We start from the raw sequence: 27,740 nt of genomic DNA, 5'->3' as shown, positions 1-27,740 counted from the left end.
TTTCGTTCAGTATAGAGAATCGAAACGAACGAACGTCTCGTTCACGATTCTTCCATTACTAGTTTGTAATTGTCGTGTTTTACAATGGTTGATGTTAGTTTGGGGTTAGGTACTTTTTTATCGACATCAAAACATATATTCGTAAGTATAAAATGGGTTGTAATTTTCAAAATGGTGTTTCCTAGTAAAGGAAAAAAATGTGAACTGATGCTTTCCTCGAATTTGACAACTATATTTTTTCTTCACTGTAATCCAATGTCATTTACTTTTGTGTGATGATTTTTTTTATGTAATTTTAATCAGCAAAACTATATTTTTCTTTAGATCCTTTTCGAAAAAGTTTTTGGCACCTTTGGAGTGAAATTTAATTTCGCCTGCATTTACTTTTCCCCAGTTATTTTGTACAGACGAAACCATGTGCTTTTTGAAATACATAGGTGTAGTATGAATTATATTCCAATTTAACAGGAATTTTCTTTCAGTTATATGGTTGTCTAGAGATGTGTGTTACTTAAATTTTTTTGTGAAATGAACATAGTAAACGATGTTTATATGTGAAGGCTTTTTTTTTTAGCTAGTTTAATATATTTAAAAATTTGGATTTTTAACCCAAAAAAGAAGTATGATTTTTTGATGCTATATGTAGTATAGGTCTCTGATACCTTTCAATTGAACCATCCTTAAATGTTACGGTTATGAACTACATTAATCAAACAAATGGATTTACCTAATGCAAGGGGCCCAATAATAGATAATTACATAAAAAATTCTTTAAAGAAAATCAGTTTTAAATTGTAATGGATAATGATGAAAAAAGAATAAAACTGTTAACTTTTAAAAAGTATCATTTATTTTTTCTAGTTAGTGAACTACTCAGTTAATATTACGTTCTATTTTCAGTTAGTTTCATTAGCAAACAAAATAATAGTAATATAACTAATAGGAATATTTATTACGAACTTCAGTTTGCTCTTAAAAATTCTAAAATGTAAATCACTAATACAAGTAGTAAATCTTAAAAACAATAAAATATAAAAAACTAAAAAAAAGATATTATAACAAGTAAACCAATAACATATTTTTTGGGCTAGTTTTAGTTAATAATTTTTTGGGTGCAATCGGTACAAATTTTTTTTGAGTGCTCCAAGTAAATTGGATTTTTGCATTAAATGCAACAATAATTAATCTTTCTGTTTTTAAAACTAAGATAAAAACAAGTTTTTCTTTTCTCCAGCCATTCATTGATGGATAGAGTAGGTTTAGGTAGGGAGTAGACTTCTTCAATAAAGTCGTAGTAAAGGCAGTTACTTTTACGTGGATTTGAATACTAGATCGTGGATACCGGTGTTCTTTGGTGGTTGGGTTTCAATTAACCACACATCTCAGCAATGGTCGAACTGAGACTGTACAAGACTACACTTCATTTACACTCGTATATATCATACTCACTCATCCTCTGAAGTAATACCTGAACAGTAATTTCCAGAGGCTAAACAGGAAAAGAAAGGCTTCTTCAGTAATCGTGTGTACTTTGTGACATAAATTGGGAACCTCTAACCATTGTATTGCATGAGATTTTACAAGTTCTATCGCTAGTAATAAATTTTACCAAAAGATTTTTATTTTTTAAATAAAAATTCTAATAGTGTTTATTGAAATCTGTTAACAGTTTTTATTACAGATATTGTAGAAGATGATCCGAATGTGAAGAGTCGAAAGGGGCCAAGAAATATAATGCAAAAGAATAGTGTTAGCAAAAACGTAATTTGGGTAAAACGTATTTTACCTACAAAGGAAAAGTAGATTATGAGAAAAAATTTTGTAATTCACCATACCTATGTAAATTAAAATGCAGTGAGAAAATTACTGAAGAGCAGAGAGATTCTTTGATGTATTTTATAAAATGGGAAATTTTCAAGCTCAAAATGCTTACATTACTGGAATTTGTTGTCAAACTGTGCCAGAGGTACTAAAGTGATTAATGTCAAGAACTACCTCCAGATGACAGTATAAATGTTTGTAAAAAACATTTTTAGAAACATTTCAATATCTGATGGTCAAGCTTTTAGAGCACTTAAAAATGTTCATGATGATATAATACCAGGAAGTGATATGAGAGGGAAGCTAACCCCTGTAAATAAAATAAATGATGAAGAGATGAAAATTGTGTGTGATCACATTGCTTCTTTTTCTTGTTGCGTCACATTATACAAGAGCTCATAATTCACATAGACAATACCTGCCAGAAAATGTGAACATTCGATTAATGCAAAATCTATGCAAAGAACACTGTGCTAGTATTAATGTAAAACCTGTATCTGAAGCTAACTATCGCTGAACTTTTAATTTAATTTCCATTTTCACAAGTCTAATAAAAATACATTTGTCAAATGTGATATTTTCAAAATGAAATTGATTCATCTGAAAATATTGAAAAAAAGAGCTCCTGAAATCAGCAGATATTTGCATCTTCACAGAGCTGATCTTGCTTGGCAAGTATTACATCAGAGAACTGAAATGTGTAAATCTTTCCTAAATTTGTACACCTTTAGACTTGATTTGCAGAAGGCATTAGCATTTCCCATGCTTCAGTGCTTGGTGGCATATTACAACCATAATATTTTACTAATAATCTCGGATGCCATGAACTTTCTATAGGCAATGGTTTCATGTATGTCTGGGATGAATGAGTAGCGAAAAGAGGGTCTCAAGAAATAGCTTCCTGCATTGTTAAACATCTAAAAAGAGTCTACAATAGTGTAGAACATGTTATCATGTTTAGTGATTGTTGCAGAGGTCAAAACTGAAACATTAAAATGGCGCTAACTTGCATGTGTTATGTGCAGCAAGAGAACAACAATGTTAAGATACTTGACCATAAGTTCATGTTAAGTGGCCATTCTTACTTGCCTAACGATTGTAATTTTGGTAGAGTTGAGCAGTTTTCTATAGGAAAACTCATGTACATTCGTAATAACTGGTATTCAGCTATTGCTCAGTCTAAGCAAAAGAAACCATTTCATATAGAAGTCATGACTCAGGAAGACTTCTTTTCTATTAAACATCTTGAAAAATCAGTTACAAGAAGAAAAATTAATGAGATGGGTCATCCTGTATCTTTGCTAAAAATCCAGTGGTTAAGGTATGAAATAGATAATAGATGACCTGTTTAAAATATTTACAAAGAATCGCTGCGTGATGAACTGGATTTTAATCCCCTACAGGGGTCAAGATGTTCTAGACATTACACCAGCAAGGAGAGGAAGAAACCACTCAACTGTGGGTTTGATTTTAACCTCACATCTCTACTTAGAACATCACCCCATCAACAAGCAAAAAAAAAGACATATGATTGACATTTTACCATTCATACCACCAGTTTGTCATGAATTTTTAAAAAAATTAATAGATGACAGGAATATAGCAGAAGAAGGCTTTTTTATAGTTCATGAACATTCTGATGGTTACTGAGTAGGAGTATTTTATATTTGTTTATGTTATCTTAATTTGAATATATTTTGTGTTCTAAAATTTAAAATGTCAGTTTTATGTTAAAGAAGATTCAAATTAAAAAAACTAACAAAATAAAACCATTATTTGAAAATATTTAAAATAAATAATTTTCTGTTTTCCAGCAACGTTTCTGTTAAAGGACTATGTATCTCAAAACCATGTAAGCATGATTTATACCACTTTTCCTTTCACCGGCTCAGTTATCAATATGAAATCTCTTTTTAACATACAGATTGCATATAAATGACATGAAAGATTGTAATTATAGTTATGTCTATGTCTGTTAGTATGTGTCAGTTTGTAGGGTATCTTTGTACAATTTATATATGTATCACTTTTCTCAACTCTAAAAATTCTGTAAGCAAACAAGGAGGCATCTTCACATTACAGTACGTTGTGTTAAGTTTGTATAATGAGTCCCTCATGTTATACTGCTTGAACACAAAGAATTTTTCCAAACATATTTTGTATTTTGCCACTTTTTTTATTTTTTAAAGAAGAAAATTTAAAGATGATGTTCATTTGTTTTAACAAAATGTTGTATTGGTATTTAAAATTAAGATTTTTCAGAGTAGATTTAAGATTTCTTGAACTGCTCTGCTTTAAATTTTATCAGAAAAATTAAGTATAAGATTTCTTAAATGAGAAATATTCTTTGCAATGAGGATTTTAAGATATTTTTCAAATTTATTGCATCATTGCTTAGCATTGAATTGTTACTGCCCAGTAAGCATATACAGTACATTCAAAAAATAACTATGCACCTGTCATACTACAACAACATGTAACTTGACTTACCTTTCAGTAGTTATGGGAAATGCCAGCCATGAACATCTAGATATATCTGCACGCATTTTTTTCCTGTTGTTGAACACTTTGACAAGTTGTTTTTGTGAATGTTCTTAGTGAAAGCACAAATAGCAGTTTGGAGTTCCTAGAGGCTGTGGGTGTTTACTCGATTAACCTTACTTATTGTGTAACCCCAGAAATAAAGATCCAGTGGGCTAAAGTCTGGAAAATTATCTGGCCACAAGTCTTTAGAATTGATTCTGTCTGAAAACCAATTGCAATAACTTCATGGACTGCCTGTCTGTATGCACAACCTTGTCCTCTTCTTGAATACAAACATTATTAATCTTTCCCTTGATTAGTTCTTCTATGAACTGGTGAATAATTTCACAGTTATAAGCTGAATTTGCTGTTTCTGTAAAGAATATTGAGCCAACTATTTTTCTCCTGGATATTGCAATTCACACCCTTATCTTCCAGTCATGTTGAGGAATTTCATGTGTCATATATGGATTGTTGGCAGACCAAAAACTTGAGTTGTTTGCATGTACATACCTTAAATGGAACTGTACCTCAACAGTACAGAAAATTAGTCCAAAATATCATCAGAATCCTAATCTGATAGTCTGCTAGAAACTGTTGAAACCATTAACAGTATTTGCTTTCCATGGTCTGTGGCCAATAACTTTTAAGACTGAGCTTCTTATGAATTACCTTGTGTACAGTTGCAACCCAGTATTGTCCTGTTAGACCAACTTTTGCATAGACTATGTTGCATAGCAGCTGATATGTCTGGTAGTTTTTCTTCAATTTCTGAAGGTCTATCACATAGTTGTTAATATTACTGTACTGAGCCCATCTTCCTAAATTTCTCGATCAGCGCTTTTATGGTAGTTGAATAGAAACCGATGTCCCAGGAAATTTAATGGAAAAGCTCTCTTTTTGCTATTTCTCTTAGATTTCTTGTGATCAGCTACTTTTCATTTGTCAAGCATTTTTGTTGGACTGTCTATATTTGAAATAAAGCAAGCTACTTAAAAATAAAATAAAATTGGCAAAAACCTTCCCGAAATGTATAACTTCTCTGAACATTTAGATTTTTTGGCACCAAATAGAATGCAGATACCAACAATTAAGTGACTGTTGATTATAAAACAGATTAATTTCTTAAACATGGTATCGCTGATATCATCACCACCATGCTAAAGTAATGAATGTGAAAAATCCCATTTTGCAGCTTTGTTCAGTATACAACTAATCTGAGTATCCTGTGCAACTTGTGGTAAATTATCCAATGCACATCTCTTTTAGGAAGGCTACTTTAAACCTTTTCACTTTTACAAATATGCATTCCTATTTAAAATTAACATTGAAACTGCTGTTTAGCTCTCCTGAAAAATTGAGTTTTTCACATTCGTTACTTTAGCATGGTGGCGACAATATGTTAAATGAACAAATTAACAATTAATATAAACCACCTTACCAGCACGTTGATATGTACTCTAGATATTTCGGCTTACTTGGAAGCCATCATCAGGAGTTAAAATTAGTGCATTTAAAGTCAAAGTATACTAGTAGGACCGGGACAGTCATGACTGTTTTTAAATGTTTAAATTTTAACTATGATTTTTTAAACTTTAGACCTTAAATGTACTAATTTTAACTCCTGATGATGGCTTCCAAGTAAGTTGAAAGATCTAGAGTACATATCAACATGCTGTTAAGGTGGATTATATTAAATTTATAAAATATATATGTATATATTAAATTTTAGGGGAGTTTTATTTATTTATTTTTTGAAGTTTATTATATAAGAACGATAAAAAATAGATACGTGCTTCAGTAGGTCACTAATTTATGAATGTTTAGTCTCACATGATGTTACTTGGAATTAAACATTTTAACTGAAAGTTAAGAAAACACATGAATGGTTGCTTCAACATTTGAATATTTCTTGCTGCTTTTTTTCTGAATTTCAAAATAAGCGATTACTTCATTTTATGGAAGCCGTTGTCTGATCTGATTTAATTACAAATTTTTATACTTTCTTTTTAATATTGTTTATTTTTCTACTGTTTGTTCACTTTTTTTTTGTTGGAGAGTTCTGTATGTCTAAAGATATTAAAAAAGATACAAGAAAGCCTACAGGCTTTTTTTTCTGTTAACTTAAAACAGACACCTTGTATTGGTTAACTGTCTTAACTGTTGAAAATCCAATGCCTGAATGAATGGGAAAACCACTTCCTCAAATCCTACTTGTCAGTTTCAGATTTATTTTATAATCACCAGACAATACTTTATAAAATAAATAATGCTAATTTTCTTGAGCATTGTACTGCAGTATCAATTTGGGTGTGTATTCTTTACTTACATACTTAATTTTCTTCTTAAGTAGTAATCTCTCAAGGGCAGAGTCATCGGTAGCCAGAATGCCCTTTTTTATGAAATTTAAGTTAATTAAAATCTATCTTACTATTTATTTTACCAATAAGATATTTTTTTATGTTTATTTGAAGGAGAGTGGTAATGAAATTAATGATGTAACTGTAGTGATTGGCAATGAAAGCTGTGATTTAGATTCTGCTGTATCTAGCATAATTTATGCTTATTTCCTTTGTATTCGGTTTTCTGAAGAAGAAAAAGATAGAAATGTAAATAATGGAAGCATCATTATCCCAGTGTTAAACATTGAAAGAAAATACTATCCTTTAAAAACAGAAGTCAAATACTTCCTTAATACTAATAACATTTGTGAAGACAGCATTGTGTTCAGGTACTTATTAAAGCATTTTGATTTAATTTGTATATAGTATTGTTTAATATCTCATCTTTATGTATTAAGAGCTCATAAAAGTGTGGTTTGTGTCTGTTAGTACTTGCAGCATTAACCCAGCGGATTTGTCTAGTAGTGAACACGTTTTTGCAAATCAGCTGATTTTGAAGTTGAGAGTTCCAGCATTCAAATCCTAGTAAAGGCAGTTACTTTTATATGGATTTGAATACTAGATCGTGGATACTGGTGTTCTTTCGTGGTTGGGTTTCAATTAACCACACATCTCAGAAATGGTCGACCTGAGTCTGTACAAGACTACACTTCACTTATACTCATACATATCATCTTCATTCATCCTCTTAGGTAATGCCTGATGGTGATTCCTGGAGGCTAAACAGGAAAAAGGGAATACTTGCAGAATTATTTAAATATGAGTTGAGTGTGAGAACTATCAAGGAAGTGAAGATGTATGAAATAGTAAAGTAAAAGGATATGTGTGTGTTTGCACATTGCATTTGCATGAACGTATATATATATATATATATATGTATATATGAGAACTTGTGTGTGTAAAATTATTAACAAGTTCTCTAAGAAATACAGTAAAACCTTGATAATCCAAAATTTTTAATAATGCAAACAAAGATAAAAAAAAATAAACCATGTGTTGATTCAAATAAATAAAGTAAATATTTTATTATGTTCAGTACCTAATAATACCTTTATAGATCACATCAGAAACTGATAGATATACTTTCCTTGTAAGTAAAAAAAAGGAATTTATGCATTTATGGGTAATGCATAAATGCAAACAGTAATGCATTTAGCATTTATGTGGATGGACCAAGGAAAACTGTGGTAAAATCTAGATCAGAGGAGCTCACAAAATACATACCTAATTATAAAATAAAAAATAGATGTGATTAAAGTCCATATTAATTATATTTAAAATATAAAGATGAAATAATATTAGATAAATATATGAAGATACAAAATGTAACATTAACTAAAAAATAAATCACAATCAGAAGGCACCAATGAAAATTATGTGAACATATATTTATGCATGTGTTAAATGGGATGCAGAAAATTCAAGAGTATTTTATGAAATTTTTTAATTAATATTATGTAAAAGTTCATTGACAAGCTAATATTGTTTGTGAAATTTAATTCATTTTAAGTAAATTGTATGAAGATGTGTTAAATGTTTTAGTAATTTATTTAAAAGTGACAATGGAAACATGGTAAGGGTCTTCTTCAAAGTTAATGCATTGTGTTAAGTTTCACAAGAACAGAGTTCTATTGCTTGATTATTGAAAGTGTGCTTTAATTAAATTATCAATTTCCGTCACCAAAATTTGGTACAGATTTTAATTTACTGATTAAATTTTCCACTTAACTAAAATAAGGTTCTGATATAGTAATCAATCTGTTTTTGTATTTCTTCATGGTACCCTTAAAAATAGAGTGATTGGTAATTAATCTATGAAAGATTAATGTGGAAAGAATCTTTTTCGTAGTGTCAGTTTGTACCTTTTTCACGTAGTCTGCCCTTCTTAAAAAATAAACTTAAGGAATTTAAAAAAGTAGTGTCATTTTGTCAGAAGTGATTTACAAAAAGTACCCAAATGTGCTACTTAAACATAATTGTTGTTATGTACCAGCTCTAGATTATTTGAATGCCTCAAAGCTATCTTGAAAAAAGCACTACTGCACTCAATAGCTCATCAGTGAAGACTCATAAACAGTAATATCATCAGTTACTGCTGTTTCAGCAACGAACTTAAGTTCGCTGTGTATATAATCTTCATATGAATGGCTATTGTTTAATTGACACTTGGTTTTTATTCACTTACACTGTTCACTTGTATACCTTCACATCCGGACAGTTGTTTTGCAAGCTTCAGTACAACAATCTATTATCCATGTTGCTTAACATTTAACTTTATTTATTTTTACATCTTTGATGTCATGCCACCAAAAAATAGCTCTAAAGCATGTGTCGAGTACCTTGTTAGAAAGTAATAGTAGATACGTATATTTTACATGCTGATATAAATAATAATTAACAAAATACATACCATGACGAATAAAAAGATATATAATTAACTTTGGATAGAAAATTTTGCCTACAACAATATTATGTAGAAATTCTTCCAGAGGAGTATTTTTTAAAAGATGGCATATTAATAAGCATGTTATAAACATTTATATTAAAATTACTTAAATCAAATATCAAATACCTCAATACTTTCCAACAACTTTTAGAATTTAATATCACTACACAATGGATTCCTCTCATAAGTACTTAAATTGTGTGGGGATTAGTAAAATTTGTTATTTGGTATTATTTCCATGCTTATTAGTGATTTTTCTCTGATCAGAATATTATTATGAATATAGACTAAAAACCTGTTAACAGATTACAATAAGTACTTTTAAAGATAAAAGTAATAATCAAAATGAAATTCTACACATTTTGTTATTATTTAACAAATTCAATTTTTTTTTTTTAACTAAAAATCTTTTACTTGCTTCCCACTAGATGAAACAGTTAATACATTAATCTTGTATCCATTGAAGTGCTCCTAGCTATTGCAGAGAAGGAAACAACCAAACAAATTTATTTGTTTGCTAAATAATCAACCTAATGCTCATATCTAGAGAAATGTATTTAACTGTGATACAGCAGTCTTGACAGTGGTATTGAGAGATTATAAAACATTTTTATTAACAGTATGGTGTTTGTTTTTAAAATGTATTTTTAAAAAGCAATGGACGAATATAGAACTCTGTAGAACACTGTAAGTAATACTAATACAAGTGTATTAGTGTCTTGAAATCTTTCATTACTCTACCCATCCTCATATTCCAAAGTAAGATTTAAACCAGTTTTACTGATTGTTGGCAAACCAGTCAACAACATCTTATGAAGCAGCAAAGAGTGTTAATACAATTTGAAAGCCTTTAATATATCAGAAAAGTGCAACTTCTTTCTCAGAGTTGTCCAGAGTCAATAGTAACCAGTCTATGAAGTCATTCTATGCTAATTTTTAATAGTAATTTTGTTTTTTTTTATATCTGTAATGATACTGATTAAAGGAAATAAATAAATGTCTTGCAGTTTGATTGTTTTTTAAAATTTAAACTCATTATTTACCACTCTCTTAAAGATCTGAGAAGAAACAAGCAGTAAAGAAATTAGCCTGCAATTATGAAGTTCATTTCCAGATCACTTCTTATAAATAGGATTCACATCAACATTGCTTAGTGCATCAGTAAAAATCCCATATGGCAATGATAAGTTTATGTTTCCGGATAAGAAAAAAAATTACTATTTGAGAACCATTTGCTCGTAACTTTGAATAAAGAAATAATCAGCAGCGAGATTCAGGAAGAATTAATTCAAATTTTTTATGTCTTTTAAGATTTAAAACTTCTAGTTGAAATTTACTTTAAGAGGTAACTGAAAAAGTGTTTTCTTTTTTGGTTATGTAACAGTATATAAAAGAAATAATATTTTTAATATATATCTTCCAGAAAAAAACTCAATTTCTGTAAACTAACTGATTATTGTATGTAGTTATTGGAAAAAAATTCTATGAGAGACTGTACCAGTGTTAATGACCTTGCTAGGTAATGAAAGAAGTTTATTTTTAAAACTACTTACGGGAAGGGAGTTGTTGCTGTTCCAATGTAATGATTCATCTGCGTTATTCTACATCTGGATAAAGAAAAAAAATTATATTCCCCTTCCTTCAGTTGGTTCATTAACCTGAAGTAATTTTGTACTTGGATCATGTGTGTTAGAAGTAGTGGCATATGCCTTGTGTCTCAGATTTTACTTACCGTGCTGCACTAATTATCATGTATTTTTAATCACTTATCATGTATTATTTAGTCTCTGTAATTACCTCACCGTTTTGCAATTATTATTTTTTAATTAACATTATAATAGGATTTCACACAACAAAGGGTGAGTTTAACCTTTTTTTTAAATTGTTATTAGGGTCTTTTTTTTACTTCCTTGGCTGTATGATTGTGGTGTATTGCTGTACAGTATACTGTGTTTGGTAAAATACACTAATCAGCTAAAATTTTGCATGAAGGGGTTTATGCAGATTTTGAAGTTTCATAAACCAAAAATTCCAGAAGGACTTTCTACATTTATATGTACATACACATATGTGTATATATGTTGTATGCTGGTCTATCTTTTAGGTGATATCTCCAGACTGGATGGACCAATTTAGATGAGATTTGGCACAATGATTTCTGTATATAGGTTTGCTGCCATTTAATTTATAGCCATAGTTGGTCAAGGATATAGAGACATACAAACCTTATGGATCCTATTTCTTGAAATTTTGCTCTAAGGATAGGTCAATTTTTATTACATAATTTTTCTGAGGTAGCTAAGATTTAACTGATTATGTTTGGTAATATTCAAACCACCAGAAAGGGGTGGGGGTAAAAAATCCTTTTTCTTTTTCATTATTTCTGGACTCAAAGTCACATTATTATACTAATTAGATGGTAAAATTATAGTAGTATGTTATTATGGTTATATATTTGGTCAGTTTCATTCAGGGGTGAGGAACAATAAAAGAAATTTTTTGTCAGTTATTATGTTGTTTGATATCTTCAAATTGGATTAACTGAATTTTATGAAATTTTGTACAATGACTTCTGAATATGTCATTATGCCATTTAAGTTTGGTTACAGTAGGTTGAGGAGGTGGGGAGATATGGTCATAATGGATACTGTATTTTCAATTTTTATTCAAACAGATTATATATACATATATGTTTTTTTACGTAAAATTCAGTTTTCTGCCAGTTTCTTTCAGTTGTATCTTACAAGAGGGAGGAGAAACACCTGGGAAATATTCCACCCCAATTTGTGAATTATCTGCCCTTTAATCATATAAATATAACATTTTTAAAGAAGTATATTACAGTTTTGAACAATTATTGTCTACATTTTAACATTGTGTTTGTCAATGATGGATCCTGGTGAAAATTATTTAAAATAATTTCATCAAATTTCAATGCTTTGAGATTTGTTGGAGGCCAAGTTTTAAAAATGTTTTTTAAGAATAAATTTGATTTCAGTTTTCTTTAAAAAGAAAGTAAAAGTTAACAAAATTAAAATTAAAGTTTTGCAAAATAGTCTTATTTTGTTCTGAGTACAGAATTCAATCTTTTTGTTTTGCTCATGGTATCTGGAATATTTGTATATTGTTTAAGTTTTAAATAGTGTATTATGCATAATTTTTTTGTTATCAATAACATAAACCATTTTGCTGCTCCTACTGCTTAATAATTATTATATAGAAATCTTTAAATATATAAATAAATTCAGAATTGAATTTCCTTATTGTTTATATTTATTGAGATTTTAAAGTAGACCTAAAAGCAAGTGTCATTAAAATGCTTAATGAAATATGTAGCAGTAATCATACATGATTTTATTGGTAGGAAAATTTCATTCATTTTACTTTATACAAAACCACTCACTCAAGTGAAATCTACTCTTAGTAGATCAGCTGTACATAAATATGTTTTAGAACAACTGTAACAGTTGATAACAAGTCCATTAATAAATCAGCCAGCAATCAAAATTGTTCATTGCCAATTGACATTATTTTCCCAAATGTTTCCATAATCAATATAGTCCACAGCATATGATCCACATATTGTTTGCTATTTGTAGTAGATTAACTTGTATCATTACTGTGGCTGTTTTATAGCCACCTTCTCATTATCATAAGTAAAATCAAATGCATAACATTTTTAAATATAAGCAACCTATTGCAGAATGATTACCACTTTAAACAATTACGATATTTAATTTATTGTTTTCAAATATTTTTAACAAGATTAATACATTTTTAATAAAATTTATTAAGGATGTGATTAAAAATTCTCTTGTGTGGCTGTCCAGTTGGTGTAACGGTTAGTTTGCTGCCTTCTAGATCAGATGGTCTTGGGTTCAGTTACCAGTAAGAGGGTGGAGTTTTTTAACTTATAATTTCATCAATCATATCCTCCTCATTAAAATACATACAAAAGTATTTCTAAAATTGTAATATCAGTTTTGTGAATGTGACCTATGGCTGAATAATGCACACATGACTAAAATTTTATTACTATAAATTAATTTAACAATTTAATGACATTACATGCTGCAATGTCATCTGTGCCTGTAATACTTATTAGCTGTGCATATATACACAAACTAGTAACTGTACTTCTAAATACCACTCATAAAAAAATTCTTACCTAAAATAATATTTAACAATGTATTTATTATTAGTAAAACTTGCTGTGATTAAAAAAAATCTTTTATTTTCTTCAATTTTAGGAATGAAATAGATCTTGTTAAACTTCATGAAGAGAAAAAATTAAAATTAGTTTTGGTTGATCACCATATCTTACCAGAAGATTTACAAGGTATAAACACTATTTACTATTATTATTGTGTTCAGTTTTATATCAGAGAAACTGAGTTGTAAGGCCAATTTTATGTGTCAATTGTGTTAAAAGCTTATTATTAGAATATTAAGCAGTCTAGTAAAGTATAATAAAATTGGAAAGTAATAGTTAAGTTGAATTTTTAAGACAAAGTTAGGTAGTTAAGATGGCAAAAATGTTAATATTGCCATAGTTATAAAGGATATGAGTTTAAGCATCTGCTTAGTTCTACAAATCACATTCTATTTTTGAAAAGCTTCTATTTAAAAACATAATGTAAAGAGAAAACTATGAGGAATCAGATTTAACAAGACACTACAGTATTTTTAAACTGTTCCTTTATAGTTAAGTAAATGTCTGTTTATTTTTAAGTTGCAACACTATTATGCTAACACTTAAATTTCACTACATAATTTGACGTATTTTAGCTTTTAAAAAGTTAATTTTTCTGTTGGATGTTCTTTTGTTCTGAAATTGGATATATACAAATTTATTTTAGCAAATAAAACATATATGTATATTATTATCTGAAAACCTAACCACCAAGATACAGCAACTGATAAGTAAACTTAAAAAACTAACATCAATGATTGACTTTAAAAGGATCCTGCATCTACAGTTGGTATACAATTCCATAATTACAACAATTAATTATTAAAAAACATAAAAACTATCATCATTATAACCCTAAAATTTGTTATACGAACATACAACTCCACTGCCATTACTGTTTCCAGTAATAGCAAGATTATTTTTAAATGAAGATTTATCCTTAAAATAATGAATCATATTTTTAAAGCATTACACAACTGTTCTGTTAGTAATGCACTTTTATGGGAAGTGATTTTGTGAAATCATTTTAGTGATTTAAAGAAGATAAAATGAAGATTTCTCAGCCAATTGTTAGTTATTAACAAGGTTATTCTTTTTATAATTTATATCAAAGTTTATAATATGGGAAAATTTTGAGTTTTTGACAAAATAGCATCTCATAAGATGTGTATTGTTCATAGGTGCATATTGTGCTACTGATACAGATAGTTTTGAAATTAAAACAATCTCTAAAACTAGTTATACTGAATGCCAATGTAATACTGATGTAATATTAGTTTTGCAGTGACATCCAACTTGTGACAGCATGCATTTAACATCTTGTCATTTATGATTAAAATTGAAGTATTAATATTTCATGTTATATTATATTATTTTATAGTAATATTTTTTTAATGCATATTTTTTGCTCATAGTGAAGATCGTTCAGGTAATACATTATCAGATTTAAAAAATGTAATGCACTAGACAAATGATTTTTTTTAATTGCGTTTCAAAATAATATTAGTAGAAGTAGCAGCAATACTTAGTAGCTGCATAATTATTAAGTTTATACGTAAAAAATATTGTTGACAAAAACATAAAATGTATCAAAATGTTCTGGTAAAAATTGATTTCATTAAAATGGGTAAAAATTTTTTAACAAATTTGTCAAATCAGTAAAATTGTATATCAGTTTGTAACAGTATTTTGTGTATAGATACTTGGTAGTTTATCTATAATTAACTGTCATTAAAGATTCTTTTACAGTATTTATTGTAGCTGGGCAGATAATTGCCTGTACCAGAGTTTTTTAGAATTGGCTCATTGATATATTGTTACTATCTGTAAAATCATTTCCAGAATATTTGTGAAAATTGATAAGTAAGATATTGCTATTGTATTTATCTAGTTACTGCTCTGTATTTGAGAGTTGGCAGTAAAGTTTACTATTATATTATTCCTAATGTATGTTCATAAAACTGTGGTATATAAAGGAATCAACGAAGTTTTACAAAAAAAATTAATTTTATTATGTATTTGTATTTATTTTTTTATTTTTTATTTATCTAAATTCACCTAAACTCCAAACTTGACTTCTTCAAAAGATACCTATTCAATAACTGAATTTAATGATTTTTGTTAAAGAAAGTGATGTTCTTTCATGTATGCATGCTGTGGTTATGTATAGCATATAGATGTAGATGAATGTGCATGCACATTTCATGTACACATGTGGCATATATATTTAACAATCAGTATTAACAAAATGAATCACCATTTAAGGAAATAAAAATGTACTCAGCAGCTGAAAGATTTTGTTGTTAGAACTTAACCCACCGAGTTGATCTAGTGGTGAACTCGTTATCACAAATCAGCTGATTTTGAAGTAGAGCGTTCTAAGGTTCAGATTCTAGTAAAGGCAGTTACTTTTATATGGATTTGATTACTAGATCATGAATACCACTGTTCTTTGGTGGTTGAGTTTATCTCAGAAATGGTTGACCTGAGACTGTACAAGACTACACTTCATCAAGACTACATTCATACATAACATCCTCATTCAACCTCTGAAGTAATACCTTATGGTGGTTCCAGAGGCTGAACAGAAAAATAGAGTCTTTAGAACTGTTTCAGTCTTAATAATTATTATTTTAAAGTAGCAATAATTATTTGTAATGTGAAAAATAAATTCAAAACATAGAATTAACTATTTCTTACCTCTGATCATTGCCTATTAAGAGTTACTTATTTTTAACAATGTAATCTGCCTTTGCACTGTTTGTTTTCAAATATCCGACATCACAACTCACAGAGTACTGGCTTACAACATTTTTTACCATAAATAAAACAAAATCATTGATGGAGTTCAATGGCGCTGTTTCCATCCTATTAAAAAAATAACATCTACAAAAAAACAGATTCATCCATGCAGCTCAAAATTGGCATGAGCAATGTTTTGACAGGTTTCATGTTTCATTGACTACTGCTTTACTAATTATGCAACACCATTAAGTATATATTTTTATTATTGAATGTATCTTTGTGTATCATTACACTTTTAACATGTTTTATAAATTAATAAAAATAACGTGAATTTATCTTTTTCATTAGGTCTGGAAAATTCTGTGATTAAAGTGATAGATCATCGACCAATAGATAAGAAGTCAAATTGGAGCAATGAAGTTGTTATAATTGAACCAGTTGGCTCATGTACTACACTTGTGGCCGATGAAATTATTAAAGAAAACAAAAATATAATGACAAATGAAAATGTAGCACTGCTCATTTATGGTATTAAATGATTTACTCGTGTATTGCTATTATATGGCTTTGTAGTGTACTACTTATGTTAAAATACTATTATGTATAAATAGAATCATATACAAGGTGCAAATTCTGGAGCTGTGTAGTTTTACTCGTGTAGTGATTAGGCTGGTATCTCTGAGCCAGTCATGTTTTATATGTAAACCTGAAGAGTCTTGTTCCAGACCTCTCTCCTGGAAACAGGAACACTGTCTAAACTAGAACAAATAGAGGTATAAAGGAGGGTTTTAGGGGACAATAACACTAATGTTTTTTCACTTGTACGTTGCAGGAATTAAATTATCACACCTTGAATATGAATATTCAATGATATAATTATACTTTTTACTTAATAATTTTTTTTTAAATACTCAGTGGACTATTTAAAAGGTTTGTTACTAATTTATGATTAATTCTGCCTTTGTCTTTAGACTAAAGTGTACATTTTACTACTTATATGGTACGCTATTCTTACATATTTTTACATATTACATAGTGTAAATAAGAAAAATTGATCTTATACCGCAGGGTGAAATTATATCTCATGTTATTTTATCTCTGAATATCAGAGGAGAATATATGGTGTGAAATAAGTATTAAATACGTAATATCCTATAGATCTATGATAAACTGCAGTGATTGCATGTAGTTGGGTAATAGTTATTACCAGTTAAATTTTTAGAAAATTAAGTTTTTATTCATCGAGTAATTCAGTTTTCCAGTTTTGATGGGTCTACAAATTTTTATGGACCCTACATCTAATAAAAAAGTGTTTTAATTGTTTAATTCACAATTACGTTTTTCTTTAAATATGGCACAGTTTGTATATAGTATTATTTATATATAAATGAAATTCAACCTTACCAACAATTCATCCGCGTTCTCTTTTCTAGACTTTCGGTCATTCGACCATCCTCAGAAAAAGTTATTCTTCAATTTTAGATCATTAAAATTAAATTATGTAAAATGTAAATTTATTAAATGTTAAAATAATAACTGATCATCAGTTGTGACAACTGCGACCTTATGTAACAGACATGACTAACTTTATATTATGATGACCAATTGTTGTGATTTTAACATTTTATAAATTTACATTCTACATAATTTAATTTTAATAATCTGAAATTGAAGAATAACTTTTCTTGAGGATGGTCAAATGACCGAACGTGCTAGAAAAGAGAACACGAATGAATTGTTGGTAAAGTTGAATTTCATTTATTTATATATAAATAATTCACAATTGTTTATGAATGGATCTGTCTGTTTCTATGATAATATGTATAAGCATATCTCTCTCTCCCTCTCCTCTCTCCTCTCCTCTCTCTCTCTCTCTCTCTCCCTCTCTCTCCCTCTCTGTTTGTTTATGGTCCTATAATAAATTATTTTATCTTGTCCAAAAGTAAAATTTTCAGTATATTCTAATAAATAGGTTATAAATTAAAATATTTTTCTTATTTCACTTATTTTAAAATAAGTGTTAAAAAATATTTAATATGTTAAACCTGTTGTTGTGTATCGGTATGTTTTCTGTGAATTAACTTTGAAATCATTTTTTAATATAATGGTATCATCTGAATATGGATAGGTTGATGTTATGAGCAATCACATTATATCTTAAAAATTTGAATTTATTTTTGTTAACTCTCTGTAGTTAACAGATCCAGAAAGAAATCTTCCTCGAACTTGCAGATGCTGTACAAATTGTAAGCATTTTGAACAGTTTATTTTTTGTTTTTAACCACCTTGTAATTAAAAAAGAAAATCAAGAAAAAATGACATACAGGGAGGGTGGGAATGGATTACTGGTTGGCGACGGGATTCTTGTTCCTAACAATGCAATGTGATGTGTACTATTCTCTACATTGGTTTATTAGTGGTGCCAACACTAATGATTAAGTCACCCCAGATGTAAAGAACTACTATGCATCTATCTGTCGCTTTTTAAACTTAGTTAAAAAGTAATACTTATTTCCTATAGTGTATGTAATATCTGAAGGCGGGTCAGTAATGCGCTGTGGCTCTTAGCATCACTCAGCAACTTCTCACACCAGCAGCTGAAGTAGTGTATTCCAAAAGTCACATCCAATAATTTGCGATTACTTGTGTTATGAAGAATAACAAGTAACATCCAATTATGACATTACTATTATAGTAACAAAATATGTTCTGGTAATTTGTTATTATAAATAAATTTATTTTTGCTTAATATTTCATTCAGGATTATATGAAGTAATTTATTAATTTATTTCTTCAAAGTATATGTTTTTTTTTTCAAGTATTTAAACTAAGGTTTTGCTATTAATAAACAGAAACAATTATGTAATTGTAAAGTATATGAAATGAGTTTATTTATTGTAGGCTGTAATGTTATAATTATCTTTGATGTGGTGTAGTTATTTATGAAAATTATTTTTAAATAGCATACGCATTACTTTTGTAGCAACCAGTAGCAAGTGTTCTGCATGCTGCGTTATAGAAGTGGTGTAGAGGAGGCAAGTAGAGGCAGCTTGCAGGGAGGACCTACCTTTAGATTTTATATACACTATAGATAAATTTTATATCTAACTTGGAAAATTTTCCAAAGAAATATTGTCATATAATGATAATCTTGAGTACAATACAATTTACATTAAAATAAAAAATATATTTTAGATGAAAATAAATTATTAAATATATTCACCCTTGGAAATCTTTTGTAGAAGACAAACTACTTTAAATGACACCTATAAATTATTTAGTAAAAATAGACCAAACTCAAAATTATCTATCTTTTATCAGCAAAATAATAATAATAATTATTTTTATTTATTTTATTATACAAGGTGTGGCTGAAATGTAATGTACACTTGCCCATAATTTGCAAATCAAAAGAGATAATCAGATGAAGCAAATAGGAAAAAGAGTACATTTTATTCCTTACCAAAACTTACATTTATTTTTCCACATAGTCACCATTTACAGCCATACATTTCTCCCAACAGTGAACTAGATTTTTCATTCTGTCAATGAAGAATGCTGACAGTCTTTCCTTCATCCACAACCTCACTGTGCCTGTCAGGTCATCATCCATGGAGAAATGAATACTCTTGATATGCCTCTTTAATTGTGGAAAGAAGTTAGAATCACAGGGTGTCTAGGGTGTGCAATAAGTTCAAATTTCAACTTGAAAAGCTCCTAGATGGATGTGTGTGGCCAATCATTATTGTATGGAGAATTTTTGCTCTGTGAATAGTTGAACATGACACATTTACCTCCTAAGGTGTTTAAACATCTGTCTGTTGCACAGAATTTGCAGTCAGTTCAACTTCTAAGTAGTCAAGTCATGTACATATGTTTGGAATCCCAGAACACTGTCGAGAGTTTTGTTTTGCAGAGAGTTGTTTTGAATTTTTTTTATTGTGCCCAACCATAGTGTCAGTATTCCATGCTCTACCATTTTTTCTTCTGGGTCATACACCCATCTTTCATCTTCCATTACAATATTTAAAAGCTATACATATCCTTTATGATAATTTACAACATTGGAAGCTGTACACAATACTTAAAAAAAGTAAAAGTAAAGTATTAATTTCCTTTCATTGTTGTTTGTTATTTTCTGTGAGTTTGTGTGGCACCCAATGTGAACAGATTTTACAGTAGCCCAGTTGTGTAATAATGTATTGTACTCATTCTTTCAATATGCCTGATGATGCATTTTGTGGTGTGATGGTCACTTTGAATCAATTCATTCACTTCTTTTGGTGCTTCTCGTCACAGAAATTGATTGACCACTGTGAAGTTCATCCTCAATATTCCCTTTATAACCATCTGATGCACTAAATTTCATTTCCATGTACTCACAGTACTTCAATCATCACCATAAATGGCATTTAGATAAAGGTGAATGCCACTAGTGTTCACTTTTTCCACTGTTAAAAATTCAGTCATTGCTTGTTTTTTTAAAAGTGAGCAAGCGTACTTGATTCTGTAACAATGGCAGCTGACAGAGAATGAAAGTGTGTGAGTCAATGAATGTTGGAATGTTGGTGATAGGTTACAGCACCCTTTCCTTTGTGTAAAATTTTGATCTCCTGCTATTCCAGTGTACCTTACATTTCAGCCGCCCCTTGTATTAATATTAATAAGTAATTTTGTGGTGTGAAGTCTTGAAGTTTGCCCATCAGTGACTTGTGGAATTAACATGATGTTTATTTATTTGTCCTTATAAATATGGTTTGGAAGACAAACCATAACATAAGGCTTAAGGTTTATAAAGCAGGTTATTTATAAGGTTTTATGATTTGTAACTTATGACTTGTTTAGGTTCTATAATCTCAAAAATACAATTTTCACCAAATTTATACCATAACCATTTTAAAATAAAAGTTAAAATACAAGCGAGTTATTTCATTAATTTTCAGTTACTGACACAATTACTTAAAACTCATCTGGATTATGTTAACATACGCAAAACATCATCATACCAGTTCCAATTTTCATAATCATTGGTTCATGATTATAGCATTCTATACAACTTGACACTAGATCTGTTACTGTGAAGTAGTAATAAATTTTTAATATTAGAACTACAAAAATAGTGTTTATGTGCAATATATGAGTAGTTTGTGACTCTGCCACCAACGAGAATGAGTACTGCATTGTTGTTGCAGTCTTTGCAACTCAAATATTTAAAAAAAATATATGTATTTTTTCTTGATTATCTTATTCTTCATATCATTTTTTTTTTCAGGTACAATTATATTAGATACTTACTGTTTTTCTGAAACTGTCAAAAGGTATACAGATTTAGATCGTGAAATAGTAAATCAATGTAAAATTTTAGGTAAAATTGATATTTCTGAAGATGATTTATTTAATCAATTAAAAGAATCAAAAAATGATGTGTCTCAGTTGTCTGCACCACAGCTATTAATTAAAGATATGAAAACTGTTTATAATATACCTATATCTACACTTACCACATTAGCTCAAGTAAGTAAATCTTGCTTCTGTTTTCCTCAGTTAATAAAAATTTATTTAATTCTGTTTAGGAAGATAGTAAGGTATATAAAATTCAAAGATTAGATATGAAAATAAATTATTTCTAGTCATGTTATTCCTAAAGCTGGTAGTTGTAACCAGTTTTAACTAGTAAACCTGTTGAAGTACACTCAGAGTAGTAGGAATAACTATGAATTTTTATACTGTAACAAAAGTAATATATTATTTTTAAATGGTAATTTTTTAATTATTAATAAAAAAAATCAAGTGTTAATTTACACCATGAAATGTTTAACCAAGTCATAGTTAGGATTAACTTCCCTTAATTAAAAATCAGTTCTACAATATTGTTATTACGTGATGAGCAAAAAATTAACAGATTTAAATGATATAAAATAAGATGTTATTAAAAATGTTTAATTTTTTATTTTAAAACGTTAAGATATTAAAAGACCATAAATGTGAACAATGTGTTAACATTTCAGTTTTGTATTTATTGACTTCAGTAAATATTTATTTTAGGTTCAACACAAAGCCATCAGATTTTCATGAATGAAGGGGACCTGGAGAAATCAAAGAGTACCCAAACTCTTTTAATACCTCTGAGTTATTTTTATATTGAAATAAATAATAAATATTATCTAATAATAATAATTATTGGTACAATACTGTTCATAAATATAGAAATAGATTTGAACGTCTCACTATGTGAATTCTGGAATCTGATAAGCAGTGTATATAATGCAGTAGTTTACAACAGAAAATGGTACATTTATTTGTTGCTTTACATTACCTTTCCTAGTTTTTTTTATTGAAAGCACTTTTATTACGTGTAAAGCACCCAAAATACAAGAGGCACCACCAGTCTCTGAGAATAGCTATATTCACAATAAATTCAATCTGTGTAGCTAATAGAGTTATGATGTTACTTATAAGACCAAGTAATCACCTCAATTTCAAAAGGCAGGCATTCTGACTAACATAATATTTAACTTGAAGAAGGTTTGTTTCTTCTAGTAAACACAGAATGGTATTCTTGCTATTCTTGAAAGTGGCTGTCACTTTCAGGAGAGACCTGAATTCCTGTCAGGTCACTTTCAACCATAGTAGTAGGAACTTACATCTAATACTGTGATATAGTATTATTTTTAATGTTAATTGATAAAAAGTTTAATATGTATACACACACACACACACACACACACACACACACACACACAAACTGAAATTGACAGTTATTTCATAATAATAATAACAATATTATTTTTAAAATTTTAAAAACTTAACATTTCAGAATTTTAACTTTAAAGTCAACTTGTTTCTGTTTTCTTCAGTTAATAAAAATTTATTTAATTATTCTGTTCAGGAAGATAATAAGGTATATAAAATTCAAAGATTAGATATGAGAATCAATTATTTCTAGGCATGTTATTCCTAAAGCTGGTAGTTGTAACCAGTTTTAACTGGTATACCTGTTGAAGTACACTCAGATTAGTAGGAATAACTATGAATTTTTATACTGTAACAAAAGTAATATATTATTTTTAAATGGTAATTTTTAATTATTAAAAAATCCTGCTTTTTTCCTCAAATCCTGTAAGTACAATGAAAGTAAACATGGTTTTTTTAGAATAATAATAAAAACAATAATAGTTCTATGTAATTAATGTGGAACAACTCTTATGAGCATAGAAAACGACTAATTATTTTACGTAATCATTTACTTGCAATTACAATTCAGGAAAATATGATAGATGAGTTTAAAATATTTTTGTACGTATTTGATGACACAGGTAGTTGAGATCATCAGTAACAGAGCGTTCTTTTGTTATGGGAATTTGGAACTACTGTAATTTTGGAATTTGGATGCATAAAAAAGAACAATTACATGCTGTTAGCTACTGACAGTAGCATTGACTAACTGTCATTGATTTTGTATTAAAAATAGTTAAATTTTTAATTTAGTTATATTATATCTTCTTAAAAAAATTAGAAAGAAGAAATATTGCATCCGATCAATGTTCAGAGTTATTTTAATTTGAAATCCTGGGATCTGAATTAGCCTACATAACATAGCCTCTATACTCTGAATATTTTACTGACTTAAATAATTGACATTAATAATCATTTTTATAAAAATCTATAGGGTATTATTTAATTTTTATCTTTGAATTAACATTTATAAATAAAACTTTTTTTTCTAATTTATTATTTTTTCAATAATTATTATCATCAATCGCAGGTATTTTTATATTTATTATTTTAAATTACATGTTCTGCTATGTTAAATAATACAATTCATAATATCAATAGATAATATCAGTTCAGTTTTTTTAACTGCTAATGTCTAAGTTAAAAAAGTACAGAGAGAAAGCGAGAGAGAGTGTGTGTGTGTGTGCAAGAGAGCAAGACTAAGAATATTAAAAAAAAATTCATTAAAAAAGTATTTAATGAAACATCATCTAATGTTTAAATAATATTTAATGAGTTATGTATTATTATGTTGCAGGACTTTCTTCAAAAAGTAGAAGCTCATGAGAGCATTAAATCACATTGTAAAGAATTTAATGCATCAGTTTGTATAATATTAGGAGTTGACTGGCATGAGGATGTGCATTATCGAGATGTCTATGTTTATTATGAAGATGATAGTACTGATAATGAAGCACCATGTGAAGCACAACAAAAGGCTGATTTTGTACGCTTTTTTTTTATTAATATTTTATATTTGTTGGAGGCCCTTAATTAATATAAGCTATGATGTTATAATACCACATCCAATAATAAAACATCTAATCATATACTTACTATATTTTACTGGATACAACAAACGTAGCAACAATAACAATAGAATATTCATATGTGAATCACTAGTCAATACTTAGTAGTTTTTTAATGCGAATAACTTGTATAAATATGAATATTTACAGATATCTATAACACTCTCAAAATATATAGTGACCATCACTTTACTCTTCAATATGATTGGTCCACCACTGTATTTTAGTAATGTACCACTTGTAAAATGTCTTGTAATTTTATCTCCACATGGTCTACATCACTATGCTTCGATTCTTAAAATCTGTTTTCTTAAACTAAATTATTTCTTCATTGTCTTCATCTATTTTAATATCAGAAGATGAAAACTATTCATCTTTCAGTCCTTCTGAAAGACTGTTTTTAAATTTATTTTTATTCTTATCAAATTTACTCTTTTGTGATCTAGAACCATGCCTTTCACAGCTTTCTGATCATCTCTGTCTCCTTCTCTCTCTATCCCTCTCCCTACATTTGTCTCTATCTCTATCACATTCTTTTTAATTCATCTCATTTCAACTAACCCATTATCCACATTGAAAAACAGTATCAATTTTCCATTATATACAAGGATCTACACACAACTTTCCTATAAACTACAAGTTCCAAGGAATTCAGTTAAACATTTTTTCCAACACTTCAAAGCCTGTTTCAGTCCAAACTTAACGACTTGTATTGTCATTTCATTCCTGTTGTTGCTGCATATATATATATATATATATATATTTTTTTTTTTTTTTTTCTTATAAAGTACTATTCAAAAAAACTTTTCATGTCAAATTGTATAGTATTTCAATCACACTAAATAGCAACACCCAGCAGAGCTCCCATGGTTTCTAATCTTGTAACTGAACTGAAAGTCTCATTAAAATTGTATAATTTTTGTGATTGAAACCCCTAGCTACTAAGCCAGCTTTATACCAAATAATTTTATCTTTGGAATTCATTTTTATGGAAAAAATCCATCTGTTAACAATTAGTGTACCTGGAGATAGTAAATTCACTCATTCCTATATCTTATTCTTGCAATGAATTCTTTCATCATTCATTGCACCTTTCCATATTTAATATCCTTTGATTTCATAGTCTCATCATAATCCATTGGTACTTATTTTCTTAGCATTGATTTATTTATTTAAAGTAGTTTTAAAGAATTTTTTAATAGGTATGAAAACAGCAAATGAAGTGTTTAAAATTTAGATTCGTAGAGTGTGAAAAATGTGTTATCAATATAAGATGTAAACTCAATCAACCTCAGTTATCAAGTTATAAATTTTCATATTTACTTGTAAATTAATAATATAATTGTAATTCTCCTTTAACAATACACATCTGCCAAAATTACAATTTTTAATATTTAATAAATTTTTTTTAAATTATTAAATTAAATTATTGAGGGTATTTTATAGATAATAAAAAGAGAACACATTAATTCAGCAACTTCTGTTTTGTTTCAGATGTTAGAACAATATTGTAAGAGTTTGTACAACGTCAATTAAACATAGGTGGTGCCATGGTGATGAGGTAGGCAACCTTGGTACCAAAATGGCAGGAGCAAGTTCTGTTACATTCTCAAGTTTTATGAAAACAAATTTGTAATAACTGAAAGTACAGAAAATAACTTAAGTGTTTTCATTTAGAATACAACCATGAACCTCGAGTAAGAATCTCAAAAAAACATTGGTATCAACAATTAAAAGATACTGAATGTGTCAGACAGAAAAAATGTTGCCAGAAGACCACTAGTCTCTGATGACCAAAAAAAAAAAACTTCTATGAGAAGTTTGCCTGAGTAAATCAACATGCGTGAGTTTGAAATCAGAATTATCAGCTTTATGAAGATTATACATAAAACTGTACTTTTGTATATAAAAATCCAGTTGTTGCATGTAATACAAACATAATAGATCACTTCATTATGATTTGACCGTTTGAAATCAGAATTATTGTGATCAGCAGTTATGAAGATTATACATAAAACTGTACTTTCATATATAAAAATCCAGTTGTTGCATGTAATACAAACACAATAGATCACTTCATTATGATTTGACCTTGCACATCCTTGATGAAATCGACGAAGACAACTCTTTCTTAGAAAATGCTTTCTCTGATAAAGTAGCCTTCTTTGATTACCAGAAACTTTAGAAATGTTAGATTTAGGATATAAGACACTCATGAAGTTTAAAAGAAAGGAAGAAATTGCCTAAAAGTTGATGTGTTATTGGTATGTTAGTAAGTTATCCAATATCACAAATTGAACACAGACAACTGAACATTTACAAACAATATGATGCTTCTCCAATTTGGGTTTTAATAGTTCAGGATTAGATGGTGGGAAGGTGGCCTCAAACCCTTGACATTGCACCCCTGGAGTTCTTTCTGTAATTGTTTATCAAAGATGGTGTATAAAATGAAGGTTTATGACATCGATGAATTAAAGAAACAAAGTGAAATCATTGGAGGAATAATTTCCAAAAAGCTCCATAACACATGGTGCAATAATGAATATCACTTTGATACTATGCATCCCACACATGAAGTTATTGCAAACATTGTTTAAAATGGTAAAATGTTGTAAATAAATATATTTGAAATAGGCTGTTAAATAACACACCAAACATGCAAGTCTTTATTATTTTTTTATTCATTGCTGAAATTCACTTAGTAATTAATTAATAACCATCCTGTACATTAAGTTACTAGAAATTGTCCATGGTTGTAAACTGTTTGGAAATTTGATCAGGATGTTAACAGACTTTTCACACTCTGTGATTCTACATTCTTACCTTTTATCTGATCATCTTTGTCAAAATAAATAAATAACTAAAATACTTTAAAACTGTTTTAAGTAAGTTATTACTAAAAAAAAATCAAGAACTAGTTATACTCTATCAGCCAGTTCTTGAATAAAATAAATCTCTGCACGTCAAAAAAAAAATTTTCACTTCTTTAATATGAGTTATAAATGTACACTTTACAACTGCATTGTGTGAATTTATGTATTTATAAGTTGATTTTTCTTTTGCAGATCGTTCAACATTTAATTGATTATTCATTATTGGACTTAGAGTTAATTAAGACCATTTACAGCGGTTATTTATTTAAGCAAAAAGATACAACATGGACAAGAAAACATGTTATACCTGTTGTTGAAAATGCGTGTAAATATTTTATTCCACAGTGATACAAAAATCTAGTTGATATATTTATTATAACTAAAATTTCGTTATATTTTTATGATGTCTGATAAAAATATTTTTTGGGTATA

The 27,740-nt window shown here is 28.6% G+C and overlaps 1 protein-coding gene across 1 annotated transcript; it reads left to right on the top strand.

The window, feature by feature from the left end:
- pn (exopolyphosphatase prune) lies at positions 1-27,740 on the top strand. The gene is made up of 7 exons (XM_075375279.1): positions 1-141; positions 6,819-7,075; positions 13,443-13,531; positions 16,478-16,657; positions 21,402-21,643; positions 24,162-24,350; positions 27,501-27,740. The coding sequence occupies exons 1-7, from the start codon at positions 85-87 to the stop codon at positions 27,654-27,656; spliced, it is 1,170 nt and encodes a 389-aa protein (XP_075231394.1). The 5' UTR covers positions 1-84; the 3' UTR covers positions 27,657-27,740.

This window comes from Lycorma delicatula, chromosome 9 (assembly GCF_047948215.1).
Source record: "Lycorma delicatula isolate Av1 chromosome 9, ASM4794821v1, whole genome shotgun sequence".
Classification (NCBI taxonomy): domain Eukaryota; kingdom Metazoa; phylum Arthropoda; class Insecta; order Hemiptera; family Fulgoridae; genus Lycorma; species Lycorma delicatula.
The sequence above is the reverse complement of the archived record's forward strand: the minus strand, read 5'-3'. Positions and strand labels throughout refer to the sequence as shown.

What these genes read in the sequence shown, in the direction of transcription:
- pn (XM_075375279.1), top strand. Translation starts at nt 85, where the DNA reads ATGGTTGATGTTAGTTTGGGGTTAGGTACTTTTTTATCGACATCAAAA. An exon ending in GAAGACAGCATTGTGTTCAG is followed by an intron (nt 7,076 to 13,442) that starts GTACTTATTAAA and finishes CTTCAATTTTAG; the next exon opens with GAATGAAATAGATCTTGTTA. An exon ending in TGTAGCACTGCTCATTTATG is followed by an intron (nt 16,658 to 21,401) that starts GTATTAAATGAT and finishes TTTTTTTTTCAG; the next exon opens with GTACAATTATATTAGATACT.